The following is a 22,714-nucleotide window of genomic DNA, read 5'->3' as shown; positions in this document are numbered from 1 at the left end:
CAGAGCACGGCACAACAGGAGAGCGTCAGCAGAGCAAAAACGGGAGCTGGCCCTCGACAAAAGGCCCAGTTAGCCATCCTCCCGCAAACAAACAGCCCCTCATCCCAACTTTTTCAAAGACTGCTCAGAAAATAAAAGGGCCACAGGATTGGAGGGATCAACCTAAGTCATGTACATCTATTTAACAAGAAAACTCATTGATAAGCAAACCACCTGATGCTTGCACAGCAGAAAAGAAAACACCTGGTTCTGCCTGTGGGTTGATAAGCCAATATCTTTAATCTTTTTTTTTTTCTCTTGATGACTGAAGTACACACTCTGTGCGGCCCTATGCTCCAGCCACATTGGTAATAGTAACAAAGCTTTGATGTCCCCCTCATTCAACAGAATGTTGTTTAGTTCAAAGCGAAGAACAGAGGCAATTCTTTGCTTTTAAATTATTAGCTCCCTAAGTCTTCTGTAATGATATAGTTTGACTGAAGTGTGCAGTTTATTAACTACATAAAGACGATATTATTAGAGCAGAGAAAGGCAGCCGAAAGTTTTGCCTTTCAGCTCAGCAGCAGGGGTTTTTGATACTTTGATCTCAATCAATGCTAAATGTCTTTGTGAGATAGAGGGAGCAGCAGAAATTACCTTTGGCACCATGACTACATCAATTATTTAGTTCTTTTTCTTATAAATTAAAGTGTTCTTCAACTTTTACCCCAATTTTTTCTTCTTCTTTTTTTTTTTCCCCTTCAGTTGATTGGGAAAAAAAAAAAAAAGGCTGATGGGAAGAAATCTGGCTGTGAACATTAATAAAAATCCCACTAACCTTTCCCAGTCCTGGTCTGGAAGGGTCTTCTCTGGGGTGAGGAGATGGATTCATGTGAACAACAACAGCAACAGGGTAGCTTGGGGTAATGTGCTCTTTAACCAAACGACCGCGTAGGTTGTTACTGCAAATTTGTCTACGTCTAGCCTAATTTCTTTTTTTTTTATTTTTGTCTTTTCCAATATTGCGAGCATGAATGCAGCTGGAAAAATGGGACACCTGATGGAAACAAAAGGATTGCTCTAAGCAGGATTTAAAGTGTTGGTGTTTATTAAAGTTCTTTCCATTGGTCCCAGCACATGCATCAGAGGGAAAGTTTAGGAGCAAGAATGAGGCAGCCCCGACTTGGGTAAGAACGAGAGTAAACGCAGGTCTCCTAAGGCTAAGAGCAGAGCTTGCAAAGAGTCAGACCACCGTACCAGGGGCTGCGGCAGGCGCCTACACACAACACGCTGGATGCACTAACTCTCATTAAAGCCACTGGTGTCAGGTAATCCCACCCATATGTAAGCTGTCACCAAATCCTGCTCATACAAAAGTTGTGCCCAGTCTTGAGTTAGTCCCCTGGAGCCTACAGAGGAAATAAACCATTTCCAAAGTAGATTCATCCCATCCTAAGAGGGGTGACCAACTCCTTCCCTGGGGACAGAGGGAACCCAGGGTGCTGGGACTCGAGGTGAGTGGGGAAAATGCAGCCCAGTGCTTCTGCTGGATAACAGCAAAGGGACAGATGTTTCAGGGGAATTTGTGCTCTTTTAATACTCCAGGGAAGAGACTAGGCTGATGGCCAAAGAGCAGAGCCAAGGGAGGAGGATACTCCTGCAATTTTGGGGACAGAAGTTGGTGGCTGGGCTTCAGTGCTGTGGTGTACCGGAGTGTGTGAGAAACCACTGGAACCAGAACCTCAGCTGGGAACATGAGCAGCAGGACCACGGAGATGCTGAGGAGCCGGCTTTACACCAAGAGTGAGCCCCACGCAGCTCGAGGATTTAAAATACTCTCCTTTGGCCAGAGAAAATTTTTGTGAGAGAGAAATAAAAGAGGTCTTTGCAGAGATGTTGAAGCATGAACTATGGGAACTTCGATACATTTATATGTAGAACATGTTGGAGAACAACATAATTCTGTTTTCATGGTGATCAAAGTTTTGCAAGAAGGAGGACTTGAGACAGTGTGCTAAGCTGCTATGGCAACATGAATTTTAAAAAGTAAACTGACTTGCAAGAGCTTATCTTTTCCTCTTTAGTGTCGCGCGGAACAGATTTGGGAACCTCTACTCTAAAAGGGATCCTGTGAGGTGCTCACCTCTTCTTCTGGGCCAGGCGTACTGCAAAATGCATAAAACATATCCTTTGTGGCAAGGGGAAGATTCCCCGGGTGACCAGGTCTCTTCCTGCATCCCTGAGGCTCCCGCACCCCAAAAAGCCAATTCACAGTGACTCTTTCATAACATATTTATCATAATTCAGATATTCAGATGTTGGGGTGAATGTACCATGAACCACTTCAGGTCGACCAACACCCTATTCTGGGACCTAAGTAGGATGTAACGCGATGCAGCCCCTGCACAGAGGTGAATTCCACCCACAGAGCACCGTTTCCAAGAGCACCATGACGTGGGCTCGGCTTACGTCTCGGCTTTCAAGCCACCCTCACAAAACGTAAAGGCAGCGGTGTCAGGAGCGTTTCTGACGGCTCCTTTCACCAGGGGATGCTGTGAAGAGCTGTCATGCTCTGAGTCAGCTGTTCTGCCACGGCTGGCATTTCAGGCAGGAAGAGCCTGCTCACAGAGCTATCCCAACCATGCCGCCTGCCAAAACCACACTGGGAATCTCATGGGAACAATCCCTCTCCTGAGCCAGCTGGTACTTCCTGCTCCTGAGGCCTGATCCTGCTGGATGCTGAGCATTCTTTGTTCCATTTTTAAATTAATGAGACTTGAGCAATGCGCGGGCCAAGACTTCAGAGAAAAAAAGAGTCCCTCGGTGTTTCTGGCACTTTGGCCGTATGTCCCAGCCGGAAAGGAGAGAGCGACATGTCAGACTTGAAGGGAGGTTCAAGAGATGCCGATCACCTGGAAAACAGATCTCTGATTTGGACATTTTAATCAGGTTCGCTGCGCTGGTCATGCCCTGGCATACACCTTTCCTACCACCCTGCAGGGCAGGTGCAGCGTGGGGTGTACCCCGGCCCGGGGCAGAGCCGCGGAGCAGCCCCAGCCGCAGCTGGGCCACGCAGCCGGAGCAGGGCTCGCCCCAAAGCTGGCAGCCCACGCCGCAGGATCCACCACCTGCCCAGCGCTCCAGCAAGAGCCTGAGGTTCCCCGGCATGGGACTCGCTCCCATCCTATCCCAACAGTGTCCCCTGGAGGTCGGTGGCTGAGGCAGCCTGGGAAGAGCCCTCATGGAGGCTTGGGGGAACCCCAGAAGCTGTTCTTGCTTTTCAGGCTGGCCCGCCGCTGCAGAGCGAGCATGCAAACAAATCCCAGCAGCCGCGGGTCAGCCTGAGCCCCAGCAAAGGACGGACGTTGGCAGAGCCCACCCTGACAGGTGGGAGTGGAGCACGTTGTAGAACCACAGGACAAATTAAGCATCTTCCTTCCAGGTTCATTCAATCAATATCCAAAGTCTGACCATTGCGGCCCCTCCTGCAGCACATCAGCTCAGAGCTGGAGTGTGGGGAGCTCCTCCAGCACCGACGAGCCAGAGCGGAGCTGTGGCCACTCCATGAGTCTGTGCCAGCCGTGAGCCCCCGCAGCCGTGGGAGGCAGGAGAGCGGAGGCGCTGAGGCGAGGGCACGGGGCTTCCTCGCTGCTGCTGGAGTCTCCTTTCTTCTGTCAGCCAAGCAGCGGGGAGTTTTCTGAGAAACTGCCCACAGGGAGCGATCACTTTTTCCAGTCATTAACCTTACACATCCCTCACATTATCGGAATACCTTGGATGTCTAAGTTGCTGCAGTGAGCTAATTCCTCCAGGTGACTCCAGGCAGCGTTAAATGGGCTCCTGCACAGCGAGGGGATTTGAACTGCGAGAGCTGAAAGCGCTCCCGACTCCAGCACGCCAGGCCTCCAGCGGGGGCGAGATCGTCAGATGTCACCATGCGAGCGCAGTGCGGTGGCAGGAGGGATCCGGGGCCTCTGGAGCAGCAGTTTGCAACCCGCAGTCAGCAGGCGCCTGGGAGGTCTGCGGGTGAAGGGAGGAAGGAAGGAAAGCAAGGCACAGGCTTGAGATGCAGGATGCAGGGGTCTGTCCCCCCCAGGGAGTCCTCAGGTTGAAAGATATTGGGGCAAAAAGGCAGTGCCCTGAAGGGATAAATGTTGGGAAACCCCAGTGCTGGCCTCTGGGACACGTATGTACCTGTCTGTCTGGATGTAATTGCATCAGGATGTCCAAGCCCTGACAGAGCAGCCAGTTCGGGATGCTGAAGTCCTTCCTCTGGCTTAGAGGATGAGCATGATGCCATTGCGCTATTTAATTCCTTGGCAAAAAGGGGAGACCTTCACAGTCTGTCCCCTAAGGAGCAGAACAGGTCACCAGAGAGCATGAGCTTTCCATCACCCGTATGTGCACCACCGGAGAGCCAGCACAGCCCCAAGTGCCCGAGTTCGTCGTGGAGAACGCATGCATTTGTCAGCTTGCGAAACTGGGACAAGACGCGCGTCTTCCTCAGCAAGCCGAGGGCACGTGGAGCCGAGGCGGGGAGGAAACCGGGCCGGGGAGCGGGTGTTGAGTGCCCACCCCGGTTCTGTGCATGCCGGCAGTGCTGAAGAGGAGGAAACCACAGATGTCCGGGTTCCACGTGATGGCATTCACTGTCTCCACATAGCGTGACTCGCGTCCCAGCCCCAGACACACGCTGCCGATCCGTGGCTGCGGGAGTGGAACGTGGAGAAAGAGGTGCACAAGAGGAACCCCAAATCAATGACAGAAATATTAGCAGTAGGATAACTCTTATAATATGTACATAATATTAAATATAATATCACTAACTCTCAGACATCACAATGTCTTCCTGCCATTGTGTTTCCTGGATTGTATGTTACCAGTATCCGGTCAGGAGCTGCTGAGTAACAATACTTAACAAAATAATTAACAAAAACAATCACAAAAGAGACCACGTTTGTCTCTCATGAGTAATAGGTGGCCACCGCTAGTGACTGCCAGAGCAGAACCAGATCCTCCCAACAAAGCAAAGCCAGCAAAAGGAAACGTTCATTCGCACAAGAGAAGCGCCGTGGGCAGCGTGGGGCAGCACCCACCTTTGCTTTGGGGCAGCGCATCTTTCTGCTCCTCTGGCGAAGAGACTTTGGAAACAGAAACAGCTCCTTGATTTTCCCAAACTGCCCTGTGATTACAAGCGTCATCCCGGACTTGGGGGAAATGGGGACCACCGAGCGTGTGTGAGAAGAGAGTATAAATCCCACAGTAGAAGTCAGCATGATGCACCACGTCAGCCACACAGGCAAAGCTCCATTTACAATTAGAAATACAAAATAGCGACATCGCAGGCTACACGGCCAAATTACGGAATAACGATCCACGTCACACACACCTAGGAACCCCCTCCGCACTTGAACAAAAAACCATCTTCAAACACTGACACGACATAAGGAAAGCGACATTCTAACACTTTTGATAACAACACAGTTAAAGACTGTGGCAATGCATCGATCTGAGTTTGGAGAGGCCTAAAACACAGATTTAGTTTGGCTCTTCCCAGGTGCTGCTGGGGTGCAGTTCAAGTCACGGTTTCAAAGTCCATCCCAGCACTGAGGGGCCACAAAAGGGAGACTGGAGCTAGTGCAGCAGCGCTGCGGAGCCTTTGCTCTTCTCCTGCACTGCGTGCTCTTTGGGGTGGTTCTTGGTTTGGATTAAGGAACGATGCTATGCCGTACAGTACACAGCTTCTCAGGAGGGGTTTACTTTCTTTTCCCCAGCAATCAGCTGTCTCTTAATCAACTTGCTTTAAAATTAAGAAATCTTCATTAATAATAAGAGATGGACCCAAGCTGGGGACATAAACATGCCCCGATCTGTGGCATTGGAGTCTGAGTCCTACACTGAAAAACTCCTGCAAGCTCTGCTCCAGCTGTGCTGTGTACAGTGTGCTGACACCTCATGGCCGAGGAAGTAACTCAGATAAGACACCATTTCCCAGCATATAAATATACACATAAATTCTCCATCTGCTCTAAGGCAAGAAACGAGGTTCATTTATCAAGGAGTTTGTAATGAGTAGATCTGAAGATACCAAAGATAGGGAAGAAAACCAGCCCAGAAATGCTTCAAATTCTTGAATTACAAACAGATGGGCATTCAGTTATTCATAGGTGTGGTACTCTGAATTTCCTCGATGCTGAAGGACGGCTCTGATGCACTTCTTCCACAGCGCGGCCCATGTACTGTACCACATGGCAAACCTCGTGGTCTCGGGCCCGGAAAGAGGGTCCGTGTCTGGGCTGCTCGTTACCCAGCTCTTCCCTCTTCCACGGGGCTCTCCCAAGGGCAGATCACCTCCTTTGCAGAGTCCTTACGAGCTTGGTGGCGGTTGTCCTCTCCCTCCGCAGAGTCTATGGGGTGGATTCGGCTCTCCGAAGGAGCATCCATTTTTATTTGGAAGAAGCTGTGTTGTGAAATAAAAACTCATCACGCATATGGCACTTTTTGATGTGCTCTCTGAGAGGGCGGACACGCAGCACGGAGTCTGGCTTTGAGTTTTCCGCGGTTCAAACCCCAAATCCCAAAGCAAAACTCCCAGGCACAAGCCCGCAGAGATGGAAAATGAAGGAAATGTGCACTCCCACCCCTTTGAAGCAAAACTGCCGTGTGACACGGCTCCGGCACAGCCAGAGCGCAGAGCCAGGTGGAGAAGGAGCCCTCAGATTTGTGCTTCTGAATTTCTAATGTGGACTCATCCACTCGGTCAGCAGCAGAGGTGGATTAACAGAGGTTGAGGGCACGTTACTCATCGTGAGGGACATGGCCAGGATTGGTTTCAACAGTGACAACCTCCCCAGGCAAAAAAATCTCCATTCTTACACATGCTGCTCCGGAATGACAAATGCTTTGTGACTTTCCCTCAAGATTTCTCCTCCCTTGTTACTTCTGGGTCTCCTCTGACTTTCAAATCATTAAACCAAACCTGAGCCAGCGCTTGAGAACAAACATGAATATACGAGCGGTTTTCAAAATTCAGGGATCAAAAGTAAAACCTGGGGACTTCACACCACGAACAGGAGGCATAAGCGCAGCAGAGGGGACTGGCCAGCACGGACTCTTGCCCGCTTTTCCGGAACAGAAAGCAAGCGCACGGAGCCGAGGGGAAGAGAGGCTTTTGGAGGCCTGGCCGGGATGTGCGGCAGGCAGCGCAAATGCCATGGTGGGTTTTAGATGCAATTTAAGGAGAGGCCACCGTCAGCCGGGCTCGCAGCCCCGCGCAGCCTGGCAGGGAGGATTCGCAGGGACATACGGGGTCCCTGCCCTGGAGTACCTGAGCGCCTCACCGTCTCTGCTGGGGCAAAGGCCTCACGCTCATCTCCAAAGCCACCAAAATAACCACATCGGATAAATAACAACTTCTGCTGACATACAAAGGGCAGCAAGGCCCCACGGCCTATGAAGCCTCTTGATGTGGGGGCAAACAAAAATGTCTCTTCGGGCTGAGCTGGGGCTGTCTCGTGCAAGGGGGCCGCCATCTCCCCCAGCCTGCTCCGGCGTGAGGGGGCTCAGGACGTGGGGCAGGAGGGGACAGGTAGGGCCTGGTGTCCCCAAGCGGGAGCAGAGGCCACATACCTGTACCCCAGCAGCCTCATGGTCCGCTGCTCCCTGGGGCCAGCAGGAAGGTACAGCACCTCCATTTTCTCGCCTGACGCCGGGGAGGAGGGGCAACGGTGCCCGCTCCTGGCAGCCGCCATCACAGGCAGCCTCACAGCAGGCAGACATGGGGCTGAGGTGGCGACAGCTGACTGGAATATGAAGCACAAGCCCCACTTAAATGGGCTCAGCTGACACTATCTCAACCTAATTACAAACTGAATTGGTCTCAGAGGCGGGCCCTTCATGAGGGCATCCAGGTGCCCGCGCGGTGCTTACCTGCTCACTGCCTTGGTGTCTGGCCGGAGCCGCTGCTCCCGCTCGCCCAGCGGCTGCACCTTCCCGTGGGGCACGGCCGGGCACTTGGGCGAGAGCGTGGCCAGGACGGGCGAGGTCCAGCAGCCCCTCTTCAGGAACCGGCCGAAGGACAGGGTGGCCGCACGGGACTTCCCGCTGCTGGAGGGGAAGGGGCTGGGGCCAGTCCCCTCAGGGTCCCTCTCAGCGCCTGCCATGCTGTCTAGGGCCACGCTGATGGGCGAGGGGCAGGCGGTGCTGTGGGGCAGGGCCGGGGGGCCGGGGGAGGCAGGAGACAGGCTGCTGGGGCCGGGGGGCAGGCAGGCAGGCGGCCATGGCAGGGTGCCGGTGCCAGCGTAGACAGCCAGGTGAGGGGCCGGGGAGGCAAGGTGGCATGGCTGTGGGGAGGAAAAGGAGAGAGGCTCAGTCAGGCCCTGGGGGGGCCGCACGCCGGTGGCTGGCCTCCCCAGGCTTCCTCAGGAGGAGAAACCTTCTCCGCCTTTGGAGGCCACCAGAGTGCCGCCTTTGGAGGAGAAGGGCCAGGTGCGGCCGATGCTGTCGGGAGAGACAGGGCTCAGCTGGGAGGCAGCCGGCAGCCCCCCCAGCCAAGCCTGGGATGGTGCCCCCTATTCCTGCAGCTTTGGCCCCCTCCTTGCCCTCCCACAGCGGGAGAGCGGAGGCGTCACGATTTGCCCATGGAAAGTAACAGGGTCGTGGCTACTGGCCTCGGCGGGTGCTGACAGATCCGGCCCCACAGCCCCTGGGATGCTGTAGGAGACACCAGCTTGTCTCATTCCTTACAACAATTAGCTCCAAGCACGGAGGAGTCGGTTATCCCAAGAATGCGATCTTGGTCATGAACGGCATAACCATGTCACACCCAAAGCATCAGCGTGCTGGCCAAGAAATAGAACACTGAGCTCCAAACCCTGATGACCAATAATACAAGAAGCCACGTCTTGTGCTGAAGCCCCCAGCATACCTGGCTGGGGCTGGGAAGTCTCCAGCTCCACTAATTCAGCCCTCAGGACGAGCCCGGGTACAGACTGATCAGCAGAGGACATGCTGCATGCTGGGGTCCCCCCCGCCGCTTCCCAAGGACTCAGTCCCAGCAGAAATGCAACGCAGCTCAAGTGTCCAAAGAGGAGTGATGAGAGCAGAGGCACATACAGAAGGTGCATGCACGCATGGCCGAGAGATGCCACAGTGAAGGATGAACACACTGAGACAAGACAGAGAAGGATGAACTCCGTTCTTTTTTCATTTTCTACATTTATTTTTATTAGACAGATGAATGCATGGAAGTGACGGCCAAGAAATGAAACAACATATTGCTCTGATTTCCAATGGAAACAAACAATTTCTTGGCTGGCACAAAGTGCAGTTCAGTTTGTACCATGGTCACACTTTGTACCAGGCAACCTTCCTCTTCAGGGACTGAACAGCAAGGGACCAAGGAGCGGGACACCGGGTCATGCCAGCTTATTGAGCCCATAAGCAGAAGAGAGCCAGCTTCTGCCTGCAAGTGTAGGACTGGCGTTTCCCAAGCACAGTGACTCCAGAGCATGCAGCATTAACCCATGTCAGCAATGCAAAGCTGAGATGATGAAAAATCAGAGAAAGGAATGGATAGAGAGAACATAAAAAGCAAAGCTGAACAAAACAGAAGTAGAATCAGAGGGACTGACTGGAACACACAGATTTGTTATTTATTATTTATACCCTGACTTCATGTTCCACATGGTACTACATACTGGCAATCCCAACATGCTCAGTGCTCCATGTTATACAAACTCTGGAGAGACTGCAGAGCCCATCACATCCAAGTAGCTTTGGACCGACCCTGTCAAGCTCTTGACTATCCTTCAGTGCTCTTATGTCAAAGTAGGTTGATGGTGCTCAGTACCTCACCTAAAAAAGCCTTGTGATTTTAAGCAGAATTAAAAAGTTTATGGTCTGAGCCTGCTCGCCTTCACAATATTGCAAAATTTGCCATTGCTTCCACTGGGAATAAGAGCAGAGGCTTCGCAAGCAGACCTTGACATCAGAGCACAAGACTCACGCAACTTGGTTTCAATTCCTCCAAGGTTTATCACCGTTAGGCTAACAGACGTCATGAAAATCTCCCTATCTCAGCTGCACAGGGAAGGAGGCTAGTTCTGCAGTGGTACCAGATCAGACCGTGTAGCCCTGATTCTGCCCCTGATAACAGGCACAGGGAGGGCAAGAGTCGCTGTTCAAAGCTGTTCAGACACAGCTCTGACTATCTCCCTGTTTGCGAGAGGTTGGTCTGCATGCACCCCGGTACCTGAGGGCTCCCACTCACATCCAGCTTCCTCCATCTCCCATTTCCTGTAAAATCACACCAGTAGTAAAAATGGGTGAACAATAAAACAGGAGTGAAGAAGCTTCCCGGACCTCAGTCCTTCCCACCCACTCCCTCTGCTTCCTCTAAATTCTAAGAAACAAGGAAGCTTTTCTGTTCCCCCCAATTCCCTTTACTGGGCTTTGCAGGAATCTTCCCACTTCTGATAATCATTGGCCTGGTCCAGACGCTCTGGGGTTTCCCAGCAAAGCCTGGAATGTCCCTGAGCTCTTTAGCACTAACACAGTTGTTTTAGGTTGCCTCATTCTAAAGAGCAAAAGAGACAGAGCAAATGAAAAAACCACTACTTAAAGTTGAAATCAGCTCCTAACACCTCTGCCCTGGTTCTTCCTTGCCTCTGGACTACAAGCCAGTGACAACTAGAACTACCTCCTGTTAGGTTTTTTTAACAACTGAAAATAGAAGAGCAGGAAAAAGACAAGACAAGAGGCAGGAAGGATTTGATAAAAGAAACACAAAGCTGCGGCTGCATCTCTCAAGCCCTCCTGCAGGCTCTTGCGAGAAGGCTCTCTATGCCTGCACATCTAGCTCATTGTGCGGGGGAGTCACGGGGGGGAGCAGAGCTTCCCACTGATCATCCCCAACATGCCAGGGGGCACTTGGGAATGTCATTAAAATTCAAAGTGTCACCCAAACCTTCAGAAACAGTCATCCTACTGTTCTCACAAGAAGTCCACCCTGCTCTACTGCCTGTGGCTCCTTTGCACTGGTTAGGAGGTGCAGGATACTTGAAGTGAGGGGTGTGCTCCTCTCAGGGGGTGCCTGGGGTGCACCCCTCGGGAGGGTGCACATCCCCCAACAGGATGGATGCCAGCGCAGATGCACTACGACATGTACCACCTCTGCTCCCAGTGAACCCAAAGGACGGGGACGGACAGCAAAGCTTTAATCTGCCTTGTGCCATCCCGGCTCCTGGAGGAGCAGGAGGCTGGCAGAGGCATCCCAGCTGCCCAGCCTCCTGGGGGAGCTCAGGGCAGCCAGAAGGCAACCCCCCTCCGAGGTGTGCGGGCAGGGAGCCGGGCTCCTGCACCCCAAGTCCGGCAGAGCCAGCGGCCTGGCTCCGGCAGCACTCCCATGCCTGACGTGCCTGGGAAGTGACATCTGCTGCTCCAGAAGCCATGGCAACGTGCAGGAAGCAGGCTGCTGGCAGAGCCGCTCTGGGAAACCTAAAGCAGCACTGACACCTTCAGGAAGGGGAGACGAAGCACAACACCGGCCTCGGCTTGTCTTTTCCCTGCTCTATGCCCTGTGGGGCTCAGAGCCTACTTGGGAGGTTCCTTCTTGAGCTGGCTCCTGCGATCCAGCTTGCTCATGACCTGCGTGATGTCCACGGTTGTGGCCGCTTCTTTGGCTTTGGCCTCTTCCTCCTGCTGCCTCAGGATGACGGGGCTGGGGCTGGAGCGGAGGTGGCGGCGTCCGAACGGGAAAGTGGAGCTGGGCAGAGAGTGAGAGAAAGATGCAGGGCGTTACTGAGAAGTAGAAGGGCACCAAAAACTCACCCCTGGTAAGAAAACTTACCAGGAGGGCAAGCTCAGACACAGATGGAGGTGTCACTCTCACCCCCACAACAACAAAGTAGTGCAAACGCGGACGAGGTGGTTTAAAGCAGGACTCAGTGCCACACATCAGCTACATCAGAACTGCTGAAAGCGTAAAGGCAGTCCTGCTCCCGGTCGAGGGACTCCAGGGCCAGGAGATGGCCAGTAATTTACTCCTTTTCTTATAAGTGTTTGCACATCACTAACACTCAGTGTGAAGCCAAAACAACTGTCATCAGTGGAATTTTTTCTAGTGCCCTCAGTAAGATCAAGATAGGGACCAGCATGGGTGTTTCTGGGGTCTGTGATACCCCAAAAAAACACCTGCTACCTGCTTCAGCAAAGCCATTACCAGCAGCAGTGGAAACAAGTGTTAAAACACCTCTGGATAAGCTATTAGCTTTTTAGCTCACCCAGGATGCTGAGTATCGTGTGTCCAGAATGAGTACTGACAAACACAAATGTAATCACCACAGGTCAACCAGCACCTGCCAGCGACCCTGTGATGTGTGGCTCAGGGAAAAACTAACCAAATCCCAGGCAAGACAGCAGGAGGTTTTGTTTCCACTGACTTGAAATAGGCTTCAGATGAAACAATAGTGTGACAGTCCGTGATTCCTCTTTCTTGCTTGCTAGGTTGGTGAGTGGAAGAGGAACAGAGAAAGCACACCACTCAGTCTGGCTCTGACATTGCGTGCTCAGCTTTAAGAAGCAGCTGCAGTTCAAATGGCCTAAATTTGCTATACAACCTTCATCTTGGTCAGGAAAAAGCCATTTCAAGCCTGCCCCTTCTAAGTCTGTCTACCTTGTGCCAGCAGTCACTCTCAGGTAAGACGCTGTTTGCTCCCATGTGGCTGCCTGTCACCTTCACTTCGCAGGCGTAAGCGGCTCTGCCCAGGCAGAGCTGAGCAGAACCCATGGAGGACCCTGCGGTGGCTCTGTGTCTCCTCTGGCAGCCAATGGTTCGTGGGTGGGAGTTTTCCCATGCCCTGTACAATGCTCTCTCCTTCCAGGAAAGGAGCCATGGTTAATTCAACAATCACAGCCTTTCTAAACAGACCCAACAGACAAGGCAGCCGAGCAATCGTCAGTTTGATTCTGACTGCACACAAGCCACTTCCAAAGGGCTCACCAATAAACAGCATAATCAGTCTCAAAGCAAAGCATCTTTTTAGCAAAAAAATTTTATTTAATTAAGCGAACATCTAAATCATAGTAATTTTGCTGCAACTCAGGCTTTTTCTACCCTTGCTACAACAAGAAAAACAAACCCCACAATTACATCCAGTTTCACTTGCCTTTTTTTGACAGTCTCTTGTGGCACAACAGCCTTGGCCAGCATTTCCTTGTATATTGGAGACTTTAAATAGCGGCCATAGGAGTCCTACTAGGAGAAAAAAGAGAAACTGGTAGTTATGGGCTGCAAACACCCTTATTAAAATCACCACCAAATACAGCTGCTCAGGAGCCAGGGAGGCTGGGAACTAGATAATCTTCCCCAGCAGCCCAAGGGACTTTGCATCTTTCAGGCAAATGTAGCTATTTAACCCAATACCCTTTCATCTTGGTGTAAAATTCCCAGGATTTTCCACCTCACAATAAAGCTTCCCAGGTAAGATCCAGACCAAAAGGTCTGAACTGAGCTTAGCCCAGGCCAGTGGTGTCTCACAGTCATTGAAAGGTGAGGTGATCATGTTTCAGGAGCCAAACTTTCCAGCAACTGGTGAAAATCTGCATAGTTCTGCTGCTTTCAGTGTCAACGTGCATTAGCTGCTACTCCGGCCCATAATGCTCCTTCCTGCTAAGTGTATTTTGTATTGCTCATAAGGAGGAATTACGGGTTACTTGTGGTCACCATGATCTAATGAAAGCCATGACATCACTATGTCAGTACACTGACATTAGCCCGTAGTCTGCTGCATCAGTCAGACCTAGAAGAAGGGTGTCTATCAACATAACCGCAGAAAAATATGTGAAAAAACTCAGTAAAACTTGAAATGGGCCATGTCTGGTTATGCTCTTGGTACAAAACTCATGCATTTATATCACAATTGCTACTACCTTTCCCATCCACTGCTGAAATCCAGTTGGATACAAGCATCCCACCATAGGGATACCTCATGTGACACACACAGTGGTACTAACGGAATAAAGTTAAAAGATTTGTTCAAGCTTTGAATGAGTTAGTGACCAAGCTGGTATTAGAAAGTGGGGCTTCCAGCAGACACCTAACCTCCATCACCCTGGGGACATGCTGCCTTAGAGGGAAGAAGAAGCAGCAAAATACAAAAGCCTGAACCAGTGCTTGCTTAAGTCAGCAAATCTGAGGGATTTTCAAACAAAGGCCACTTGAAAGTGACAGCTGATAGCACACAAAGGCATGGAAAGGCCCAGAGAACTGGAATCCCCCTGAGGCTTTGGAAACAAATAACAAACCTTTTTCATCAGCATATAAATGTGTGTCTGAGCAGCATCTAAAACATAACGATGAGGGTGCTTGAGGCCTTTGACTGTGATGCCCATTGTTGTGCCATCAATGTTAATCCAGCGCCTTGCTCCTGGAGCCAGGAAAAGCCTGCAAGGAGGAGGAATCAACAGTGCAGTTATCAGCTGGAGAATTCCCAGAGATTCCTCTATCTATGCATGAAAGGAAAAGTCCCTTCAGCTCCCCACTACAATTTGCTGTCCTGATCTTGGGCGGTCAATCTCCTCTTCAACAGTTTGACATGCAGTCACTTCCTCTTGCACTGTTAACACACAATATAAACCAAATTTTATCCCACTGGAAGCAAAAAGGGTCTCTCCACTCTCCTTGTGGCAGCCCCAAGGTCTTTGCTATTCCACACCTCTATTTACATTACATGCTAAGACCAAAATGTAATAGTGGAGAACAGAGAGGAAAAGTAACTATATAACAAAACAATATTTATGCTTTCATCTTCAAAAGCTCCTTTCCTACCTGGGACATCGGACTGCCACATTTGATGACAGCTTACAAAGAAAAGTCTCAGGAATAAATCATTTGGAGAATGATAATGCGTAGAAGGCAGCGATAGGACTCATGTACAAAGAGTTTAAGAATACAGAATTACCACACTCACTTGTAAATTTCTTCTGCTTTTTCTTTGACCTTGGATTGGTCTCCATACTTGAGATCCTCACAGGCTTCCCAGAAACTCAGGTTCTCTCCTGCATAACAAGGATGCAGTCAGCAGAGAGCAAGACTGAGGAAAATGCAATGCCATTTATTAACTCCTAAACTTGACTTAGTATGTCTTGGCCCAATTCAGTCTCCCCAATTCTTACTGCCACCTTGAAAATCCCCCTGGGACTGAAGGAGGAAAACAACTTTCCCCTGTTCTCTGCTCAGGGACAAACGTCACCTGGAAGAGCTTGTGAATCCAGCCAGTTCCAGCTTGCCTGGGAGCAGTCCCCCGGCACAGGGGGTGCCCTGGGCTGTATTTTGTGTCCTGTGCCACTAGATGGTATTGCATGCACTGGCTGCACAGCCATCGCCTCCGAAGTCACTTCTACTGCCTTTACTTTGCGACTTCGTCATTGCCTCAGCTCACAGCACCTACTGCAAAGGCATGGATTTCCACCACTGCTCTGTCCTGCTGGGTGGCCTAGGCAAGGGCAAAGAAAGAGACGCAACAGACCCACCGCTGAACTCCTTCTTCAGGAAGAGCTGGAAGTTCTGCCGACCTTTCGGGTCTCGTATCAGCTCACTGAAATTGAAGGCCCATCGCTCCACGCGCATTCTGGTGGGGACTTCCACTCTGCACACATTGAAAACAAACAGCACTGCCAGTTTCATGTGGCCCATCTAATTGGCAGATTAATTAAAACCAAAATGCCCTTTGCTGGAATGCCAAGAGACTTCTCAGCACTCTCTGTTTTCCAGAATGCTGTAATGAGCTCCTGAAGTCAGCCCACTAAGTAAGCTGTAATTAAACAACTTGGTACACAGTGGGATGAGGATTTATCTTGGATTTATGCTGCTCTCACAATGACGGCCCAGCTTTGCCAGAGGTTTTACTCAGTCCCATTCTGGCGGAGGCACTGCTTGTGGCCCAAACCTTTCTTCTCATAAAGGCATTCTGTGAAGGTATCCTTTGGGGCTGTCTAATGGGATGTTATCATTCTAACAGGATTTCTGGTCTCAAATGAGAACCAGTAATATGCTGTGTGCCTCAAGCACAGAGATGCCACTGTATAATTAGCAAATACTATCCAAATGGAAAAGCAAGGGAGACCTCAGAGAAGGGATGGACAGCCAGTATGTGCCTCCAACCCAAATTTTCTCCTAAGAAAGCAGCCTGAGGTGTGCACACCAAGGGCCAGGGGTTGAACCCTGAATTGCTACACCATTGGCAGCACCTAATTTAGCAAGGTTAACGCTAAACCAAGTGCTATACCTGAGCGTAACTGGACATATTCCATTCCTGTGCTAGTAAAAGTGGACTTCACTCATCCAAGGGGAGGATTAGACCCACTCAGCAGGGGCTGAGTGCATGCTCCCATCATCAGTTTAGGAATTTCTGTAATGTTAAGGAAGGCTCCACTTGAAGATAATGCTGGAAGTTCAGCATGGAGTATACCCAAGAGGCAGTTTCTTTAGCATGGCTAGACTATGTCAGAAAGGGAATGCTTCCCTGCTCATGATCAGAGACCAGATACCATGACGAAATCAGCGGTTCCCTTTTCTGATTTCTATCAGCATAAAGGTCAGTGTAAACCACAAGCTGGCAAAAGAATACAAATACAATACATACAGCTTTGCATTGAGATCCCAGAACTCAGGGTCATCTGTTATCCAGGGGTTGCTGGGGAGACATCCAGACAGGATAGGGTCATTGGAGAGGAACTGCTCTGAGTACTTCACAAGCCTGCGAGTAAATCCAACAAAATCAAAACAGTAATTTGCAGGAAGAATTGCAGCCACCTCCATTACAACCAAAGAAATGGTTGCACAGACTATAGATGTCTTCAGAGGTGCAGCCCTATCAGCACGGGGATCTGGAATGTGGCCCCTGCCTTGCTAGAAAAATTGATTCATCAGCTCAGTTAATCTTTTCCTTTTCCCAAACAGTAATCTTCTGGTTGTCTTTCAAAGCAGTGATTTTGTCAGTTCAAGCGCAGGGAGATACAAGACTCTCTTCCATCGCCTCCTTTTGCCTCTTCATTTCAAGGAAATGGGACTAAGCCCTCAAACAGCTTCTGGCTCCTTCTCCAGCCAACTGGAAAAGGCCTGATGCTGCGCTGGTTTTGCCACACATTACAGAGAGGAAAGTGCCAGAGAGGAGGAAAGCAAGTGCTGTATTTGCTCAGGGTGGGTTGTCTGCAGCCTTCCCATGGGGCGTGGGAGAGCCCAGGGAGCCCCGGGAGAGGTGGGAGAGTGCTGAGGGCACATCCCAGCTTCTCCTTTCCTCCGCTCACCTACCGCATGGCTCATTCCTCTGCAAATGACTCAGAGGGCTTGGCACAAAGCAAAAATGTCTCTATCCTAGCAGGAACCAGACAAACACTTCTCCTACCTTCTAAGTCGGCCAGACTTGTAATTACAACCGATTTTGCTAATAATGTCCTGGAATTTCAGCTTTCTCCTCCCTTTTTCATTCTTGAAAAAATCATCTGGTTTCTGCGTTTAAAATTCCTTCCAGGCCAAACTGCTTTCATGTGCTCAAAGCTGGGAGTGCACTGTCCAAGGACCCGTTGCTAACAGGCACCTTGGCACAGATCCTGCAATTATACAATGTGCCTGCACAAAGCATACCACAGGTTTGGCACAGAAGTGCTCGATCCTATCTTCTCACTGGAAATGCCAAGGCATTCAGCACCTGCATTATTCACTTCAATCCATATATTCTAATCAAGCTACAAATCTAAACCTGTCAACTCAGGTAACATTGCTCTGTCCTTTTACTGATTAGTGCTTTGCAGCTCCTCCTAAATCAATGCAATGCTCTGATGCATGCACACTATCTAGTTTCTGCTCTTATCCTCATCAATAATCATTTGATTTGGACCCAATCCTACAGCTGAGATGGAAATCCAAATTTTTTCTTCTAGGCGATGGGCGTTATCCATCAGAAGACTAGGACCAATGTGTGAAAAGCTCCATTGCCAAACAGTTAAGGACCACAAAAGTCCTGGAAGGCAGTCAGGTGTCCCCAGCTCCAGCTCACAGTTTTGAAAATTGAGGCAGGAGAGTTTTAAGCGACCTGGGAGTCAGTGATGGGTGAAATGAGTAGAAGTTGTGGCTCTCTGAAGACAGCACTGCTTCCCAGACTCTTCCTCCCACTTGATTCATCCATGACTGTCTTCTCCCAGGGAACAGGCCTGAGCACCTTGTTTATCTTAGATTCGATATGAATCTCTGGGTGGCAATGACTAAAACAGACTGGTGGTGTGGACTGCACCTCTAGGCAACTGGCCAGCACATAAAATTCCAGGTAAGAAATGCCTGTGGCAAATGCGCTAATGGCTAGTGCTAGGACTTTGCACTGAATTGGGTTCATCAAGAACCTGATCAGGAAACACTCCCACTGAGAAGAGGAATTCCTAACTAATTGCTTGGACGCTCATGGAGTGTGTTCCTGCATAATACAGAATAACCAGAGACTTCCCCAGCTCTGCCGTCTTCTGGTGAGCATCACCATACAAGCAAGAACACTCACTGGGGCTGAGTTCAGCCCAGCAGGCTGGGGACCAGGGACAGGAGGGTCAGTCTGTCTCTGCTGCTTACTCGTCCCATGAAGGAACAGGCACAGGATGGACACACTGCAGCATCCTCGCAAGGCAGCATCCATGCAGCTGCTTTTCCAGACTGCAGAGCTGTGCTGGGTCCCAGCTGCCACGGCCCAGTCCTGACCAGTCTGAACATCTCTTGATTTCAGAGGGAATCTCAACTGAGAGGCTGGTGCTCCTCTACAGACATTCACAGCAAAAGTCCCCGTAGCTCCAAGGGAGACTTTGTCATGAATGGGACCCTGACCCTCCTCTGCCTTATGCCTCCTGGCCCAGGCAACACACAGCCCAAACAGCACAAACAACACTGCATGTGACCACCACATCGATTCCCCCGACTGAGTCACCAGCTGCTACAGCAGATAGCTTAATCATCTCATTAGGAGATGAGCGCTGAAGACTAATTAATGTGTGAACAGAAGGAAATGAGGACTTACCCTCCAAGAGAGACAGAAGATTTCACTCTGGACTTCATGATGGCCTGCTGATAGTACATGATCTGAGAGGGATCAGACATGTCCATGGTTAGAAGCATGGAGATGTGAAGACAAGGCCGTCTATCTGAACCTCAAACGTGCCCTCTCCCAGGTAGTGAGGCTAACTACAACAGGGACCGCTTCTTCCCTGATTATTGGATGTCCAAGGAGTCAGAGAATCTCTAAACTGTCTTAGTAAAATGGCTGTTCTCACTGAGCTTATTGCAAGTGTCAGAAGAGCATTTTGCAATGTGCAAGTAATTAAAAAGCACTCCCCATGCTATATAAAAATTGGATAATAGCTACCATTCTAGGCACCTACAAATGCTCTGGATGATTTAGCATGTAATTGTCATTGATCCTTGGCTGTCTCTACGCTGGCGCCACTGGATGTATCTCCTACGATTTCCCCACCACTAATTTTGATCTATTGGATTTTATCCCTGGTGTCTGTCCTTGCTTGAGCCTTCCCGTCACTGGGAGAGCTGCTGGCTGCCTGCAGTGGGAGGTGCAGGGGCAGGAAACGTCCCAAAAGCACATTGACCAAAAGCTCCATGGGGCAGAGATTCTGCCAGCCAAACCCAGGTGTTTTTAGAACAGCTTGTCCCCTGCAAAAGGGGCTTTAAGCCCCCATGCAACACCAACATAAGCAATACATAGGGGATGAACACCTAGAAGTGAGGGGGGGGCCACTTACCTCTCTCCTATAAACATCCATAGTTTTTTTCTGTAAAACAAAGAAAAAAAATCATTAAATTAGGATGGGTGCTTTCACTTTTCTGAGACACGAAAACACCGTTGCAGGGCTGCCGTTGTGCAGCGCTCTCCAATTAATTCTCATTACAATTAAAATCAAACACAGCAGCTCAGCTAATCAGGGTATCATCAAAGCTAAGAGCATCCACACACGGTAAATCGTTCCATTAGCTGTATTTACTGTTTAGTGTTGCTTCTTCCATCACAGTCTGCCTGTATGCCTTCAATTAAGGGGTTATTCTAAAGGAACTAAAATAGATTCGTTTACGAGACACAGATTAGATCATTCAATATTAGCTAAAGGAGACAGGAACCAACACATTGCAAAATATAAACACCACAATTAAAAGCCTCAGAAGCAGTATCTGCTGTGCAAAGGGTGCTTATGTTGTGATTTGAATAACTCAAACTATGTTACATGTCATCCACAAATGAGCAAGCAATTGAAGGCAAGAAATTAACTGCAGGGTGTTTATTCACACAGCTTCCTTTGAAGCACAGTTACTTCGTGTGAAATAAACTTGAGGAGGGAGAAGGAAAGACAGGCTAAGTCAGGGATGCTCACAGCAAGCCTTTAAAGGCTTATACAGTGTTTCGGTTCTTCCTCTCCCATTTTAGCCAACAAAATCTGCATTCCAGAATTGTTCTATCAAACTAATCCTGTGGCAGACACGGGCATGCAGAGTGCCTTGGTGAAGTGCAGTTTGTGAACCATGAGGGATGAAGCACGTGGTATTGAATGGCACAGGCAGCCTGCTTCTCCCATCTTCTCCCCAGAGAACCTGAGCTGCCCCTAGCTTAGGAAAGGCAAGATGATCTCCCAGGGCTGCTTTGTGAGGGGACCATCGTGAGGACACTGGTGCAGATCTACTTTTGCATTTTAACCATTGTCACTAGCCCTGCTCAGGAGGGAGAAACTATTCTTTATATGGAAGAAAAATACGCACATTTTGCTGAAACTTGGTTGGTTTTGAGAGGGGACACTCACCATTTCAGCAGCAGGAGCCAGATATGCAGCAGATCAGCCAATCTGTACAGCACTACCATGAAGCCAGCCCATCTGATCCTAACACAAACCCAGCCTGGCCAGCGCAGTACTAATAGAAATCCTCACTGTGGCATTGCAAAGGGATGAAGCTTTTTCTGCCGGAAATATCACAACCAGCTCTGAATGACTGCAGTGCACAACCTCAGCAGGGACAAAAAGAAACGCAAACAGTAGCTGCACCAGCAGCGATGCTCTGCTGGCCACACACAAGAAACTGTGCGTGAGGGGGTAAGGGCTGACACATCAAGGGGAGGAAAAAATTCTTGGCCAACAGGATCGGTGCCCACAGGGCTGTACAGCCTCCCTTGCTGATTCAAAGCCTCCTGGGACATCACATAAATGATGGAGGACACATGGACTAAAGAACAGCTTTTCACCATGTAGCTGTACCCCTGATGCCAGGCCAGCTTCCATGTAGGCACCATTTCTTCCTCTGTTTCTACAGTGTCATCATTGTTTCAGAAAGACTGTAGAAACGTGGGGCAAAAAAACCCCACCTGCTTGTGCAGAGAAACTCGCTGCATCTACTGTCCTAGAAGTGTCCTCTTTAGAGAACTTTGTTTCTGTTTCAGGCCAGGTATTTCCTGCACTATAGGAGATCATTATTTCCCTGGGGAACCAGAGATACAAACCTGGCCCCATCAGACTTACAAATGCCACCTGAACTGCTCCATTTGATGGAACTTTAGTGTGACTAAGGCATTTAAAATCAACACGTTAAAATCATTAGATGGTTTTAAAAGGCCCCTCGTTTCTTTCTCTCTTTTGTCAAGTGGGTGTCTCAGACAGGCCTGGTGCAGTGGGGCGAGGAGAGGTGGATGCTGGCATAATCGCTTGAAGGCAGCTCATGTGGCAGTAAGATTGTGTTATCTTCTACAGGGGTCTTAGAGGCAGGCAGCACACGACACACACGAGACAAACAGCTGGGGGAAAAGAGTAAAAGAAAACAGTAAGCTAAATGTTATATAGAGCAAGAAAGGCATGAATTAAAATGCCATCACAACAGAAAAATTATATGTGGGCAAATAAAATCAAAGATAATGCCATGTCTGCAAATAAGGAAAGACTTTTTTAAGTGCATCCTACACGAAGGATCCCCCCTCCTGTCACATGCAGGTCAGTGCTCTGGACAGCTGGTCCTGGGAAAGCCAAGGGCCTTTGATGGGGTGCCCCAGGGTGGGGAGGGGATTTGCCAAGGCTTGCACAGAAAAGGGGGCTGAGCATCACCGCCCAGTGGCACACACTGAACTGGAGCGGAATCAAAGAGGTGCCCAGCACTGAACACCCTATTGAGGGCTGCAGGTGCTGGCTGTGCCCAGCCTTTTCCAGTTCTCAAATCCACAGTAACTGGGAAGGATCTCAGCTGTTTCACCCCAGAGCTGCACATCATTTCATTTCCCTTTCTCCCACAGTGTTCCCATCCCCAGTTTCCAGCTTAGCTGCTGGTACAAGGGACCCTGAATACTCTCCGTGTCCCATTGAGCGCTGCTAGTTATCCCCACCATCCTACCTATCCTTACCCCTGAGAGCACCATTGCTGAAGTGCCTGTGCCACCCTCATTTGGAAGGAAATAATATTTGGAACAAAAGAGTAATTTCTTATAATGAGATTAATTTTGCAATGCCCTTAATGAGTGACTTATCGCAATTACCGCGGATAAGCTCCCCAGCCCTGCAGGCTTCAAATCAAAATGGCAATTAGTGAAAGACCTTGGTCTGTCTCAGGCAAGTGCCGCGTGCTGCTAAACATCCTCCTCCCCAGGACACACAGCAGCACTTGGACACCCTGCACGGCCTCGTCACACCCCGCTGCCACCAGCCGAGTGCTCCCCGCGAA

At 49.9% G+C, this 22,714-nt stretch overlaps 1 protein-coding gene across 3 annotated transcripts in view; it reads right to left on the bottom strand.

The window, feature by feature from the left end:
- Positions 1-9,196: 9,196 nt before the first annotated feature.
- RGS9 (regulator of G protein signaling 9) overlaps positions 9,197-22,714 on the bottom strand; it is a 33,082-nt gene continuing 19,564 nt past the window's right edge. For all 3 annotated transcript variants that reach the window (XM_054221921.1, XM_054221920.1, XM_054221922.1), the window contains exons 10-17: positions 19,771-19,800; positions 19,035-19,096; positions 16,623-16,736; positions 15,511-15,626; positions 14,949-15,036; positions 14,284-14,422; positions 13,146-13,231; positions 9,197-11,743 (exon numbers count right to left, since the gene is read on the bottom strand). In XM_054221921.1, coding sequence (XP_054077896.1) covers positions 11,572-11,743; positions 13,146-13,231; positions 14,284-14,422; positions 14,949-15,036; positions 15,511-15,626; positions 16,623-16,736; positions 19,035-19,096; positions 19,771-19,800 — 807 coding nt within the window. In that variant the 3' untranslated portion in view covers positions 9,197-11,571. The remainder of the gene's footprint in view (positions 11,744-13,145; positions 13,232-14,283; positions 14,423-14,948; positions 15,037-15,510; positions 15,627-16,622; positions 16,737-19,034; positions 19,097-19,770; positions 19,801-22,714) is intronic.

This window comes from Rissa tridactyla, chromosome 15 (genome assembly GCF_028500815.1).
Source record: "Rissa tridactyla isolate bRisTri1 chromosome 15, bRisTri1.patW.cur.20221130, whole genome shotgun sequence".
Classification (NCBI taxonomy): Eukaryota; Metazoa; Chordata; class Aves; order Charadriiformes; family Laridae; genus Rissa; species Rissa tridactyla.
This window is presented reverse-complemented; position numbering and strand designations above follow the sequence as displayed.